This window comes from Trichechus manatus, unplaced genomic scaffold (assembly GCF_000243295.1).
Source record: "Trichechus manatus latirostris isolate Lorelei unplaced genomic scaffold, TriManLat1.0 scaffold00008, whole genome shotgun sequence".
NCBI lineage: Eukaryota > Metazoa > Chordata > Mammalia > Sirenia > Trichechidae > Trichechus > Trichechus manatus.
In genome coordinates, this window is record NW_004443944.1 from 13670285 (window position 1) to 13685743 (window position 15459).

Sequence of the window (15459 nt, forward strand, 5' to 3'; positions counted from 1 at the left end):
CCACTGGTGGATTTGAAATGCATGCTGATATATGTAAAAATCCATTGAACTATACACTTAAGATGTGTGCCCTTTATGTGTTTATACTTTAAAAATAGATTAAAGCATTTAAAGAAATGTGGGCCGTGGGTTATCAGATCTTCTGAATTTTCAAAAGAAGCTTAAAATTTGCATTTTTATATATGTAAAGTCTCCCAACGTTTAAATGTCGGGACCAAATTCATACTTTTTAAAGTACCACACGCGCACAGACCTCCTTTCACCACCAGCCCCCTCCACTGGGTCTAACCATAACACTCTCAAGGCCAGCTTCAGCATCTTGGCAGAGAGGGTAAAACAGCCAGAACAAGACCTTCGGTCTCTCAAAAAACGTTCATTATCGTGACGCACCTCTAGCTGGTCCACTTTGGCATAGACGCCACTCATTTCCGTCACTTTGGCCTTAAGGAGTGGGATGTTTTCCTCCAAGATCTGCGAAGTGTCGTTCCTGATCTGCAAGGAACAAACAGCTCATCAGGCCCTTGAATCATCACAGCGCCGCTCGCCTGCCTCTGGGGTTGGCCGGGGTCTCCACAGGCCCGCTGATGCCCAAGGACTGGCCCAGGAATAAGCCAAGTGCCCAGACGGGGACCGACCGCACACCTTCCGGAACCCAGACCAATGCACGTACAACTGACTGACTGCATATTAACTGTTTCCCCCCAAACTCCGGCAACCCCAGGCCCAAACTAAATATCTTCATGTTCTAAACTACGGAGCTGGAGCAAATGGAAAGACTCAAAATCTCTTCTCTAAACCAGAGTCGAGGTAAGTCGAGTTTTCTTTGCGTTGGAATTACTAACACTAATGAGTTGATAATATCCATTAATAATGGTAACGAACCACAGCTCTCCTGTATTCAGTGCTTCCTACTTGCAGGCACTTGCTCAATCTCTCCTGTGTATCATGTCGTTTAATTTCCAGCTTCTGCTTGGAAAGACCCCAAAACCAACTGAGAACTTCAGAAACCATGTCACTCCCTCGAGCACCAAAATCAGACATGTAAGCCTCTGGTTTCCTTCAAGGACCTGCCTCACTCCTCAGTGCGCGCACGCGTGTGCATTTTTATGCTCGTGCCTGTATGTTCCGAGAGGCAGCATACGTACAGACTGCTCTCTAATTCTGAGGAGCATCTGAATCCCCTGGGAAAAGCCTGTCAAATGCTCATCCCCAGGCCCTTCCAAGTCTGGTCCAGTTTGTCTGGGGTTGCCTGGGAATCTGTGTTTTTAGCCAAGACTCCAAAGCAATGCTGGAGTAGGAATCTGGGAACCACAGTCAGAGAAACACCAGTGGGCCCACTGAGAACTGGGGCTCCAGAGTTTGAATTTAGCTCTACCAACCATCAGCTGTGTGACCCTGGGTAAGTCACTGCACCTCTCTGGGTCCTCTTGCTATCTAGACAGTGATGCAGTTATGACAGTCCTTGCTTCCGTGGAATGCTGTGAAGATAAGATGTGTAGTACAGATTCTGGCGGGGGGGGTGTGGGAGGCACACCCTTGTGGAAGCCCCTCTCCTAGATGGTGGGCTGGACCCAGTGACTCAGTTCTAAAAAACTTGTCACTGAGTCAATTCCAACTCACATCTAGTGAAGAGAACTCAGCAAGCGATGAAAGGTCACTTCTAAGCCTAGGTTAGGAAAGACCGTCACTTCCGTCTTGCTAGCTCTCTCCCCTACCCCAGTCGCTCTCTCCCTTGCCCTCTCCATTGCTTGCTTTGATAAAGCAAGTTTCCACATTGGAGAGGCCCACGTGGCAAGGAACTGGGGGTGGCCTCCAGCCAACAGCACTGAGGCCCTCAGTCTGACAGCCCGTGGGAAACCGAGTCCTGCCAACAGCCACACAGTGAGCTTGGAAGTGGATCCCGCCCCGGCCGAGCCTGGAAATGACTGCAGCCTGTGAGGGACCCCGAGCAGACGACCTGGCCAGGCTGCACATGGATTCCTGACCCGCAGAAACTGTCAGATGATAAATGTCACTGTTCGAAACCACTAAGTTTTGGGATAACTTGTTCTGCAGCAATAGACAACTATCACAAGGGGACAACTCAGAACAAGATTTTAATATTAAAAATGTTTTAGAAAACTACCTGTTTTTCCTCCTCTTTCTGCTGAAGTAGATGAGATTTCTCGTGGTTCTCATGGAATTCTGCTCTCACCACCATTCAGAATGACATTCTCCCCCTTGTCCTGGGTTTCTCAGGAGTCCTGCCATCTGAGGCCCTCACCCCACGACCCTGCGTGTGTAAAACCAGAGTCCTCCATGTCTCTCCCCTCTCCGGCTCCCTCCTCTGTTCACAGCATTGCACTGCCACCTCCCTGGGCACCCGGCTCCAAGCCCAGTGCCCTCGGGGTGCTGCTGCTTCCTTGTCCTGATGCCATGGGTCAGGTGTCAGCCCTGAGACGGTGGGACCTGGCATCAGGCTGTCCTCTCCCACCCTTCTTGCCCATGACCCCAGCCATGTCCCTTAGCCTCCCTGTGCCTCAGTCTCCTCATCTGTAAAATGGGGATCATACTAGTGCTTCTCTCACAAAACTACACTCAAAAGCAATTGCCGCTGAGTCAATCCCGACTCATAGCGACCCTATAGGACAGAGTTGAACTGCCCCATAGGGTTTGCAAGGCTGTAAATCTTTACGGAAGCAGACTGCCACATCTTTCTCCCGCAGAGTGGCTGGTGGGTTCAGACCACTGACCTGAGAGTTAGCAGTGAGCGCTTAACCACTGCGCCACGAGGGCTCTTTCACAAGACTACAATGAGGATTAAACAAGAGCCTCTATGGCTGAATGTGGCTCACAGATGTGCCTCTTTAAGCCCAAAAGGGTTTTGGTTTTTTATTTGAATTAATTTCCAACTTTAAAATTCAAGTGAGGCTCCTAAGAAAAAAACGGCTAGTTCCAGGGCTGGAGGGGGGAAAAATACAAGATGATCCAGAAGCATCTTGGAGTACCAGAAAGGAAGGAAGTGCTCAAAAAACAAAAAGATGGGAGTACATCAAAGGGACACAGGAGCCAACACAGAAGAGTGCCCAGTGGCCAAAGATGGAACAACAGAGGCCACAAAATCCCAGTGTTAGATTATGACACCAAGTACAAAATAAATATGCACACGTCCATAGCAATGTAAACAAAGGCCTGAACAGAGTGTGGACGGGAAAACAGCAACGTTACAGTGGAGAAACCTGCAGACAGCACCTCGACCAACAATCCAGGTTCACAACCCGGCAGTGTCAGGGGGATGTCATGTACCCCCTTGATGTGATATAATAAGAAAGGCACCCCCCTCTGTGGTATTCTTTCCCAAAACCCCTAATCCCAGTCTGTTGTTGCATGCTGTCGAGTCAACTTCGACTCATAGTGAGTGACCCTAAGCGACAGTGCAGAGCTGCCCCATAGGGTTTCCCAGGCTGCCGTCTTTACAGGAGCGGATCACCAGGTCTGTATAGCCGTAAGACAAACATCAGACACACCCACATTGAGGGACCTTCTACCAAACACCTGACCTGTACTCCTTAAAACTGTCCAAGTCACAAAAAACAAGGAAAGACTGGAAGTGTCACCAAACCAGAGGAGACTTGGGGGACATGACAGCTAAAGGCAACGTGGCAGCCTAGATCGGGCTGTGGAACAGAGAGAGGACATTAACGGATAAACTGGTGAAATCCAAACACAGTCTGGCACTTAGTTCCTAGAAATGGACAGTGTTGGTGTCTAAATTGTGACAAATGTACCATGGTGACATCAGATGATAACAATGGGGGAAGCTGGGTGATGCATACAGAGTCTCTGTACTATCTTTGCAGCTTTTCTGTAAATCTAAAACAATTGCAAAATAAAATACATGACTATGGTTAAAAAAAATTTTTTCCCAAGTGATTAAGTCTGGATTTATAACTTCTCTTGAAAAGTCAGCAGCTTTGGCAATATTGGGTCTGTGTCCTAGGCACCAAAGGCTGGGGCTGAGCAGCCGCGGCCCCCTCCAGATGGGAACTGAGCTCGCCAGTGTCCATGGTCCCCTCCCCTCCCTACTGTCTCACATGGCCCCTTTGCCCATCTCCAGGTCCTGCCTGGTCCCTGCAGGCACCTGCATTTATTACCCCGTGACAGGGAAAAGTCTTCAATATCCCTCCTCTCTTCCCCAAGGCCAAATTTCTAGAGCGAGACCATGGCTCACAAAGCTGAACGCAGGAGAAAAATCCTGTGATACAACAAAGAGCAGATAATTAACTCTGCGGCAAGGTCAGACCACAACAGACCAAACGCAAACCTTTTCTTTCTGTTAATCTCTAAAGAAACAAATAGGGGGAAAAAGTGAGACTCAGCAGGGACCGGTTTTCCTAGCAGCCTACAAGAGTAAAGAGAACACTGTAGAGAGGAGATTCAAGGAGCACTCCTTGTCTTCCTCCAGATCCAAAGGAGAGGAGGAACAGAGAGGGCCTGTGGGCAGAGAGAGGGCCCCTCTCCAAAGATGCTTCTCCACCAGCTGACACTGGGCACGCTGGGGCACTGTCTGGAGTCTCAGGGCGGTCTGAGTGGTTAATGCACTTGGCTGCTAACTGAAAAGTTGGAGGTTTGAGTCCACCCAGAGGCGCCTCAGAAGAAAAGCCTGGTGATCTGCTTCCAAAAAATCAGCCATTAAAAACCCCCTATGGAGTACAGTTCTACTCTGACACACATGGGGTTTCTATGAGTCGGAACTGACTCGATGACAACTGGTTTGGGGTTTGTTTTCTCTTTTTTTTAGGGCATTGTCTACACCTGCCCAAAAGGCACATTCAGTTACTTAGAGGGTAGGTAGCGGAGTGAAAGTAATCCTTGGGAGGCTGAAAGACCTCCCAAAGGTTTCCCTTGGTTCCACCATTGGGGGGCCTGGGAAGCGTGAAGGGAAACTTCAGGTTGCTTAACAAAGGCCCCATCAAGAAGGACATGATACCAACAGACCATGCTCTGTGAGCTCTTGCCACACGCTTGGAATGGACCCCATGAAGCAGGAGCTACTTTATCTTCAGCCTTATTTTACAGGTGACGAGACCGAGGCTCAGAGAAGCTAAACAAGCTGGCCTGCCGTCACAAAGCTAGAAAGTGGGACACTGAGGACTCCACTCCAGGTTGGTCTGGGAGCCAGATGTCTGCAGCGTGTTCTCTCAGGTCTATATAGTGCCAGCCTGCATCATGTCTAAAAAAATCCAAAGCACAATCAAATTAGGTGCCAAGATCTAAAATTCAGGCTATTTCCCTTAAAAACCCAAATTTCCAGATTCTGGTGAAAAGTCAGAAGACCTGGCCACACTGAGCCCACGTTCACGTGGCAACAATCGGCTGGAACTGGGTGACAGCTGCTCCTTTGGTGAACCACAGTCCCCACTACTCCCAAGAGTCTTCCCAACACGGAGTCCGCGGCCACTCCGCGCACTGTTCTTATAAGGAGGTCAAAAGGAAAGTGACACATTTCTTTTCTCATACCTAACCCACTTTATACTATCATGTCACCCATTTGGTCCCCGGAGGCATCTGGGTTTACAGGCCTTGCACGACACTCTCCTGAGAGAAGCAAAGGTGTCAGTGAAGAACCATCGCTTTTTTGAGCCTCTGCCAGGACAAATCCCCAACCAGGTTCATCACCCCAGGGTCTGGCAGACCCTTCCCCAGTCTGTTCTCCCACCTCCCCAGAGTCGGTCTCCGGAGCCCAGAAGTCTGGGCAGTGGGTGCTGAGGTCATCACAGAGCAAAGACGGTTGTCCAGGCTGATTGAGGGCCCCCAGGGAAGGAGAGCCAAATGCACTTGACCCAAGGACACACACCAGTGCCAAATGCAACTGCTGGGCCAAGGCCAATAGGAAATTTTCTCCATTTATGTGAGCGAAGTAGGAGTCTGCTCCCTGCCAGAGGTGGGCCCAAGGCCACCAGGGTCTCAAAGCGGCCCGATGAGCTGCCCTGAGCCCTGGAGGTCACCGAGCTGGAAGGCCTTAGAAATGCAGTTACTTGTGGACAACATCATCAGTTGTGGCCCTCTAGCGCTCTGATAATGACGACGGTAATATTAGTAGCTAATGTGTACTGGTCACTTCATATGTAGCAGGCACCGTGCTGAGCAATTACAGGTAGTCCCTGACTTACGATGTATTTGAGTTACGATGAACCACACTTACAATCATCCTCTTTTTTTTGTACGTTTTATCATAAGTAATCAGGAGGGACCAGTCCCTGGAGAAGAAGGACATCATGCTTGGTAAAGCAGAGGGTCAGTGAAAAAGAGGAAGACCCTCAACAAGATGGATTCACACAGTGGCTGCAGCAATGGGCTCAAACAAGGCAACAACTGTGAGGATGGTACAGGACCAGGGAGTGTTTTGTTCTGTCATATATAGGGTCGCTATGAGTCAGGACCCACTCGACCGCACCTAACAACAACATCGTCAGTAATATGTACTACATACAACGTTGCAGCACGTAATCTGCTGTTGTTATCATTCTCAGATGTTCACTCACAGATGTCCAATGTTATGATTTACTGCTGAAAACACTACTGTGTTTTGAAATGAAAACTAAAAAAAGAAATATTCGACTTACGTCAGAACCGACTTATGACGGACTCGTTGACAGAACCCCATCGTACGCTGGGAACCACCTGTAGTTATAATTAGCGTAAATGACACACAGTGAAGTGTTCAGGCCTTAAGTGAACAACTCGATGAATTTGTTCATGTGTTTACATCTGTGTAACCACCACCTAGATCAAGCTATCGAACATTCCATTACCCCAAAGGCTCTCTCATGCCTCTTCCCAGTCATGGCCATCTGCCCAAAACTAACCACTGTCCTGACTTCTCTCACTGTGGATTAGTTTTGCCTATTTCTGAACTTCATATGAATGGAATAAACCAGAATGCATTCTTGTGTCAGCCTCTTTCATGCAACACCATGTTTGTGAGATTCATCCATGCTGCTGTGTATAGCAGTTCATTCTTTTTCAGTGCCGTGAAGTATACCAATGTACAAATAAACAGAAATTTACTGTTGATGGACTTTGGGTTGTTTCCAGTTTGTAGTATTATGAACAAAGTTGCTACAAACATTTGTGTACAAGTCTTTGTGTGGACATGTTTTCATTTCTCTTGGGTAATTACCTAGGATTAGAATCGCTGGGATACAAGGTAAGTGTATGTTTAACTTTATAAGAAACTGCCCAACTACTTTGCAAAGTGGCTGTACTTTTTTGCATTTCCATCAGCAATGTACAAGAGTTTCAGTTGCTCTACATCCTTGTCAACACTTGGTATTGTCAGTCTTTTTCGTTTTAGCCATTCTAGTGGATGTAAGGTTCACATCCCTGCCTCATCTATTCCTTACAGTAAGTCTTTGGAGGTGGATACCATCTGTAGTAGATTAAAGATGGGCACAAATGCTTTAAATTTCCCCCCATGAAGAAGTGGAGTCTACATTCTCTCCCCTTAAATCTGGGAGTCCTATGTGACTGATTTGACCAATAAAACATAACAGAAGGGACACTGTACCAATTTCCATACCCAGGCCTCATGGGACTTGGCAGCTTCCACTTCGTGTCTCTTGGAATGTCTGCACTGAGGAAGGCCAGACTGCACCAGGAGGAAATCCAGGCTAGGTAGGTGAAGAGGCTGCATGGAAAGGGAGTTATGCCAGCCAGTCCCCACCACAGCAGCCACCCCAGTCCAGGCACTAGACAAGTGAGGGAAGGAGCCAACTGAAACATTTCCGCCCCAGTGGGAGCCACATGGCTCAGACACATGGCCTCAGACGAGCAGTCCCAGCCATCCCCAGCAATCAAGTCATCCCAGGAGACACCCCAGACAACAGAGAGTAGAGATCAGCTGTCCCCTCTGTGCCCTGCCTTGATCCACATAATAAATTGGTTGTTGGTTTACACCACTAAATTTTGAGGTAGTTTGATGTAGCAGTATAATCAGAACCATTATCTCCATTTTACAGGGGAGAAAATAAAGGTTCAAAGAGGTAACGTGATGTGCCCAAGATCCCACAGTGGGTCAGAGCTTGAGCTACCAACAATTAGCATTATCTAAATTCCCTGGGTGGTGCAAATGGTTAAGTACTCGACTACTAGCTGAAAGGCTGGCAGTTCAAATCCACCTGGAGGTGCCTCAGAAGAAAGCCCTGATGATCTGCTTCTGAAAGGTCAGTCCTGAAAACCCTATGGAGCAGTTCTACTCTGCACGCACACGGTCATCATGAGTTGGAACCGACTCAACAGTAACCAACAATAACAAGGTAAAAAAGTCCCGGGTCCAGAGTATTAGTGAATTCCAGAGAGTGACCAAGGACAGGCTGGTGGAGAAATTAATGCATCACACCGGAAGCTGGACTTCATGTCTAATAGCTGGATTTTATCAGAAATGAAGCAGTTTCACTCTGAACCGCACAGCACAGAGCCTGGCTTCTATCTGGCCTCTAACGTGATCAAGCAGGACTTCCGAAGGCTGAAGCAGGGACCCTGCAGACGGCAGTCCACGATGTGACATCACCCTGAAGGCCTCCATGCATCCCTAGCTTGAGTTTGAAAGCAGCTGGACAGAGAAAAGGTGGTCCCAAGCCTTTTCTTGGTTGCCTCGGATAACTAGGCACCTCTTTCTGAGTAATGGAGCCCATAACACACGGTGCAGACGTTATCAAGTAAGGCAGGCATCAACTGTTGGGTCAGAGGGCGGCTTCCATAACATAAATGGCATCTGCACATAGCATCTATTATGGATTGTATTGTGCCCCCGAAAATATGTGTTGTAAATCCTAACCCCTATTCCTGTGGTTATAATCCCATTTGGGAATGGGTTTTCTTTACATTAACGAGGCAGAATTAGTGCTGGGTGTGTCTTAAATCAATCTCTGTTGAGATACAAAAAGAGCAGACTGAGCAAGTAACAAAGCAAGCACAGATGAGGGAAGATAGATGGCACGTCACATGAGCTCTTCAAGAAACCAAGAAACACAAGCTGAAAAGAGAGAAGGACCTTCCCCGAGAGCCAACAGACAGAAACCCTTCCCCTAGATCCAGCGCCCTGAAGTTGGACTGCCAACCTCCCGAACGGTGAGAAAATAAATTTCTGTTTGTTAAAGCCGCCCACTTGCGGTATTTCTATTATCGCAGCACTAGAGAACTAAGACAGCATCATAGCAGGGACTGTAAACTAAAGACACCTACAGGGGCCACAGAACACCGTATATTAGCACAGCAGACTGGGTACATTTTAGCAACATAGACACACTTCATTTGTATATTAAACACACTGAAATCATCTTCACTTCCACAAGGAAGCGTGCTCCCTTCCATTTCTTAAAAGGTGGGGCCCTCTTGGTCTGGCGTTATTTTCTCCCTCTCAGCCGGGCCACAAGTACAGAGAAATAGACTCTACCGTAAGTGGGGACGGTGAAAATCTGGAGAGCACACACGCTGTCCACAGGGGGTGGCCACTCGGCAGGTCTAGCTGATGGCTGTCGGGCATTTTTCTGGAAACATCCAACGTATCAGCAGGTAGGATTGGGCCCTTGGGTCACCTGTGTGTGACCTGAGCATCTCCAGGCTTCGAGTTGGGAGAACCTTCCCGATACTGCCTGTGACATGAGCACAGGCCTCCCGCCACGGGAAGCCTCGAAGTTTCAAGGGCTGGATGGCATGGGCCTATCTCCAGCCTATCCAAGCTGACTGCTACTTCGAGTTCTCCTCTCAGGCTGGATGGTGGGTTTCCTTTCACAGAACGCCCACCTGGGTGATGTGGCTGGGACTTGAGAACAAAGATGCTCCTGGGGTCACCAGCCCACATGATCTTCCAAACCCGCCTTCCTTGCCTCGTGCTCCAACATTCTCCATGTGGAGCCCAGAAATACCACACCCTCAGGTCTTCCCGCCTTTGCACAGGCTGGTCCCATCTGTTAAACTCTTTCTGTTCCTCCTTCAAGCCTCAAATTAGTCATCCCCTGCTCTGAGAAGCCTTCCCAATTTCCCAGGCAGAATTTAATGCCTCTGCTCAGGGATTCCTTTGCTCCTTGAGCACGCCCTCATGACAGCAATGGGTGACAATTGTTTGTACACAAATTGGTCTCCCCCAATAGACTGGGGGCCCAGGGAGGAAAGAGATGGATCTGACCCTCTGCACCCTCAAGGTCACCATGGGACCTAGTCATGAAAAGGGGCCTAATGTTTGGTGATGAAGAAGAGACTAGCCAGCCCATTAAAAGCCTGTCTTGTTACTCAGCTCCCACCTGGACCCACATCTGAACTCAAAACTTAGCTCTCACGTGTGAAAAACCACATAGGTCCTCTTGGGAACATTTCCAGGTTGTTTACTTCTGTGTCCCCAGAGGCTGGCACAGGGCTTGGCACTGTGGGCACTCAAATGTCTGCTGAATAAATGGGGATAACATGGTGGTCACCATGTTGGGTTGCTTCTAGGGAAAACGAGGTAAGGAATGAAGCATACTATGTACCATGCTTAGCACAAGGTAGGTGTTCAATAAGTTTCTGGGGCTGTTATTACTGTTGCTTCCTTGGGCTCTCACAAATGCCTCTCAGGTACCGGATGCTGGGCTTCGCCAAGGCACAAACTGAACTACTGGGCCCAACTGGGTAAGTTTCTCCCATCCAGGGAAAGGCAGAACCTGGTCACAATATGGAGCTCCACCCCTTGGGCCTCCAGGCAGAAGGAAGCCCAAACTGGATTGCTGGTTTGCCTTTAATAAGCTTAGGATCTTCCCTAAAATTCCATCTTTGCCCCTAGGGGACCTACATCCAACTCGCAATAATCCTGAAAAAGTAAGACTCTAGAGGAGATTTCTAGAGAATCTAAGGTGGAGACTGTGTCTTCTAGGCCTAAGGCATTGTCTTCCATCTTCTTCCCTACCTAGCCAAGGAGATTTAACCCAACAAAGCAGGGTAGGAGGCAAAAGCTGAGAGAGCAACAGGATTCAGGAAGGAACTCATGCCCAACCCCACCACAGGCTACAGTCTGGGCAAGAGGCTCCTCCTAGGCCTCACAGGCCTGAAGCCATTTCCTGGCTGTCTCCATGTTTGCACTGTGAACTGCGCAGAGCCAGAGGAAAGTTAAATATAGTCTTAGCATCCCCGCTGAACGGCTCCCTGCATTGGTGCCCGAGAGTGCCACCTTGTGGCTCACTCCTGGCTCCTCTGTGGAATAAAAACCATCTCGAGGGAAGGACGTTATCAAGATGGCCGCCTCAGGAAACACTTAGGGTTGAGAGAGAGAGAGAGAGACAGTGTGTATGTGTGAGAGAGAGTGTGTGTATATGGTTTTTCGTCTCACCGCTGGCTGCTGCCCCACTCCTTCTGGTTGCTAAATCACTACCAAAATGGCTTCCCCAGAAAACTCAGGGAAGGGCCTGAAGTCTGGGCTGGGCCTAAATCCACGCCTCACAGCAGACACTCACCATGTCAGTCAGGCTGCAAAACTCTTCTAGCCTGAGGAGCATCTCTTCGATGGCCTCCTCCACCTCCTTCGCCTAAAAAGAGACAACATCCTGGAGATTAGCAAGTGGTTTCCAGGGAGACAAACACCCCGTCATTTTTTTTTAAAAGCATAAAGTCTTAGGATTATGTGCCCAGTTCCTTTTAGACCTCCTTCCCCTTTTCAAAAGCTCTGCAGCCTCTTTTAAAATAGCGATAAACCGACGACAATCTTAACGCCCATCAACAGAGGACTGGATAAAGACACTGAGGAACATCACTCTACACAGCTTTCAAAAAAGACGAGACAGATTTTTAAACACTAATGGGAAATAACAAAGCTACCCCTTATTGTCCCCATTACAGATGAGGAAACTGAGGACAGAGAGGTGAGGTAGGTTGTTCAAGGTCACACAGCTAACAAATGGTGGAGCCAGGATTCTAACATAGGCTTTGAGTCCACAGCCTCAAGGCCTGCTCTTATATACACTGTGAAATGCCCCCTGAAAAACCACAGAAAGAAAAAGTGAGCTGCAGAATATGTAGCATATAAACCTGTCTTTATAACAACAACAAAAATGTATATAGTTCAAGAGAGAAAAGCCTGGAATAATATGTATCAAACTGTTAACAGCTAGGAGACATACTCCAACACCTGTCTGTCAGTTTGTTGTACTGAGGCGGCTTGCATGTTGCTATGATGCTGGAAACTATGTCACTTGTATTTCAAATACCAGCAGGGTCGCTCACGGTGGACAGGTTTCAGCAGACCTTCCAGGCTAAGACAAACTAGGAATAAAGGTCTGGTGATCTACTTCCAAAAAATTAGCCAGTGCAAACCCTGTGACTCACCAGAGAACACTGTCCAACACAGTGCTTGAAGATGAGCCCCCTAGGCTGGAAGGCACTACACAATAGCCGCAACAATGGACTCAAACACACCAAGGATCACAAACATGGCGCAGGGCCAAGCAAGGTTTCACTCGGTTGTGCATGAGGCTGCCATGAGCCAACTTGACAGCAACTACCGACATGCTTATGCTAAAAAATTATTTGTTGTTTATCTTCAAATTCAGATTTAAGCGGCCATCCTGTACTTTACGTGGCAACCCTTAGTAATGGTGCTTACTAAGCCCAGGGAGCCCTGATGGTGCTCAGCTGTTAACTGAAAGGTTGGTGGTTCAAACCCACCCAGCAGCTCTGCAGGAAAAAGACCTGGTCATCTGCTCCCATAAAGATTACAGCCCAGGAAACCCCATGGGGCAGTCCTACTCTGTCACACGGGGCTGCTCCGACTCAGAATCGACTTAATGGCACCGACAGCAACAATAACTAAGCCTGGGGGGTAGGAACTGGGGAGTGGGGTCTGACAAGGGAAACTTGAACGTTGTGTGTTACCTGTCGGGTCTAACACTCAAACACTGTCAGGACCAGGCAGTAACACAAATGAATGACACACACCAGGGAGGCATGTGGTGATCTGGAAAGAGCCTGCAGTTCTAGAGCAGCCAGCCACTACCAGCCATCAGGAAACATATAGGCCCAGGGTTGCCAGATCTTTCCATTTTTCAAGGGAAGCCAGAAATTCTAATTTTATAGGAAACATCTCAATTTTTAAATATTGGCACAAATTCAAAAAAAAAAAAAAAAAAAAAGTTAGCGCTTCATGGGCCAAACAAAACATGAGAGGATCTGCCAGTTCACAGCCCCTGCTTACACGTGTGAAAATTAGTTTGAACTTTTATCCCCTCAAGTATGTGCTACTTTCTTGATTTATAAAACACCAGTTTTTTTTTTTTTTTAAATTACCAGGGCATCTAAGAAGTTCATGTAGAATATGAACCACTCTCTCTGGCATTCCCAGGCCAAATCGTTCCGCTCTAGGGAGGCGTTCCCAGACATTTCTGGGCAAGCCTTGTGCCCACCCCCCGCACCTGAAGGCCCCCCTCACCACCCACTCATCCCCGGGGAAATGTTTATACAGGGCCTGTGCCTGCTGCTTCCAGCGCGAGCTGTCACTACCACAACAAAATAAACGACTGCGCAAAAGACATCTTTCTGGCTGGAGTATAAATAGTACGAGTGCAATTTTAAACTCTGGAACCTGCACCTCACAGCTGGAGCTATTTCTGCAGAGACTTCATGGAGAAGGGGACCATGGTGGAGGGAGGACTAGGGAACACGCAGGAAGTGCCCCCCACCCCAAAAGTACAATGGTGGTACTAAACGTGATCAGTGCACTAAGAGAGGAACAAGGAAGGAGTAGGGGAAGGAAGGCCGGTCGCGCCTTCTGATCCCAAGCAAAGCAAGAGAGAGAGGAGAGGGCCACAGCCAGGCGACGGAGGCCCCCTCCGAAGACAGGTGTAGACGGCACGCTTAGGGAGGCAAAGCCTGTGGCGGAGACAAAATCCCATTTTCCTGCTGGATGGGAGGTCTCCTTCCCAAGACATTTACAAAGCTCTTCGCTTGTAGGAAATGCATCTCAACCTTCACTGAGTCGTAGTATGTTCAGAAAGGAAGTCAGCCTGTCCTGGGTTCAAATCCCATCTTCCCCTTTGCTAGCCATCTGGCCTTGATCCAATGGCTTAACTTCTGCACTGCTGGCTCACCTGTGATGGGAACACCATGCCCATGTGGCAGGGTGCTGGGAGGTTAACCCGAGGAAATAAATGCAGCTAGGTCACTCAGCAGAGTGCTGACACATAGTAGGTGTATAATAAGGGGTTGCTTTATGTACCTCTCTCAGAAGATGATAATAAAAACAGCGGGTAAACATTATATATGAACTCCACCACCATTTGTCAGTTTGTCCTACTGGGGAATGGGGAAGCTTCTGTGTTGCTATGATGCTGGAAGCTGTGCTACCAGTATTTCAAATACCAGCAGGGTTACCCATGGTGGACAGGTTTCAGCGGAACTTCCAGACTAAGACACGCTGGGAAGAAAGGCCTGGCAATCTAATTCCAAAAAAATTAACTAATGAACAGCCTATGGATCACAACAGAATATTGTCTGATGCAGAGCTGGAACATGAGCCCCGAGGTAGGAAAGCATCTCGCAAGAGCTGCAACAACGGACTCAAACGCATCAACGATCGTGAAGACGGTGCAGGATCGGGCAATGTTTCATTCTGTTACAGATGACATCACCTAGTGCAGTTGCCACTTCATCCAGCTGGTTGTGCCAGGTGAGAAAGTACCAAATCTGCTTTGTTCAAGACAAACAGTAACACAGATATTTATGTAAATCCCCATCGAGTCAGAGCTGACTCAGCAGTAACTATTAACAATGACAACGTGTGGATTATCTCATTTGATTCTCACAAGAACCCTAGACGGTAGGTGCTATAATCTTCCCCCCTTTTTAAAAATAGATTATGAAACAAGAGAATCAGAGAGGTTAAGTCACTTGCTGAAGGCCACACAGCTAATAAGTAATGAGGTCGGAATGTGACCCTGAGCAATCTGACTCTAGAGCCAAGTTCGTAACCCCAAGACACTCTTGGGGGATAAATGCGTCCCCTTTATTACTGCCTGTCAGCTGTGGTCTCTCTTCCCACTCCATCTCCAGTACCTAGGGCAGTGCCCAAGAGCAGGAGGCTGTGAAGAAAGCATCTGCTAACTGGTCAGCTACGGGAGGAACAAACCCAATATATTTCCAACAACAGGAAGGAGCTCAGATTAGCCACCACCCCCCCCCCCCACGCCCACAAATCATTCACAGGACAATTTTCTCCAGATAATCCCCTAAGTGGCCTCAGAGACAAGAGTCCCGCAGGCTGCAGCCCACATGCCTTTTTAACCAGCCCGAAAGCAACATGCAAGCCTCTTGGTTCTTTGTAGCTCTCTGGCATAAATCATCCCACTCCCAGGGAAGGAGGCAAATGGCTCACTTCAAGTGACGCTGAGGGAACGATCAGCCAAGATGGCGAGTGGACGTTCTTTAACGCGTAAATCACGGCGCTTGCTTTCTCTTTCC

The 15459-nt window shown here is 48.3% G+C and overlaps 1 protein-coding gene across 2 annotated transcripts in view; it reads right to left on the reverse strand.

Annotated features, from left to right (window-relative positions):
• The window catches only part of BCAS4 (breast carcinoma amplified sequence 4), a 66028-nt gene that overhangs the window by 35818 nt on the left and 14751 nt on the right, over positions 1-15459 (reverse strand). For both annotated transcript variants that reach the window (XM_004370545.3, XM_023742965.1), the window contains exons 2-3: positions 11466-11537; positions 391-492 (exon numbers count right to left, since the gene is read on the reverse strand). In XM_004370545.3, the coding sequence (XP_004370602.1) occupies positions 391-492; positions 11466-11537 (174 nt within the window). The remainder of the gene's footprint in view (positions 1-390; positions 493-11465; positions 11538-15459) is intronic.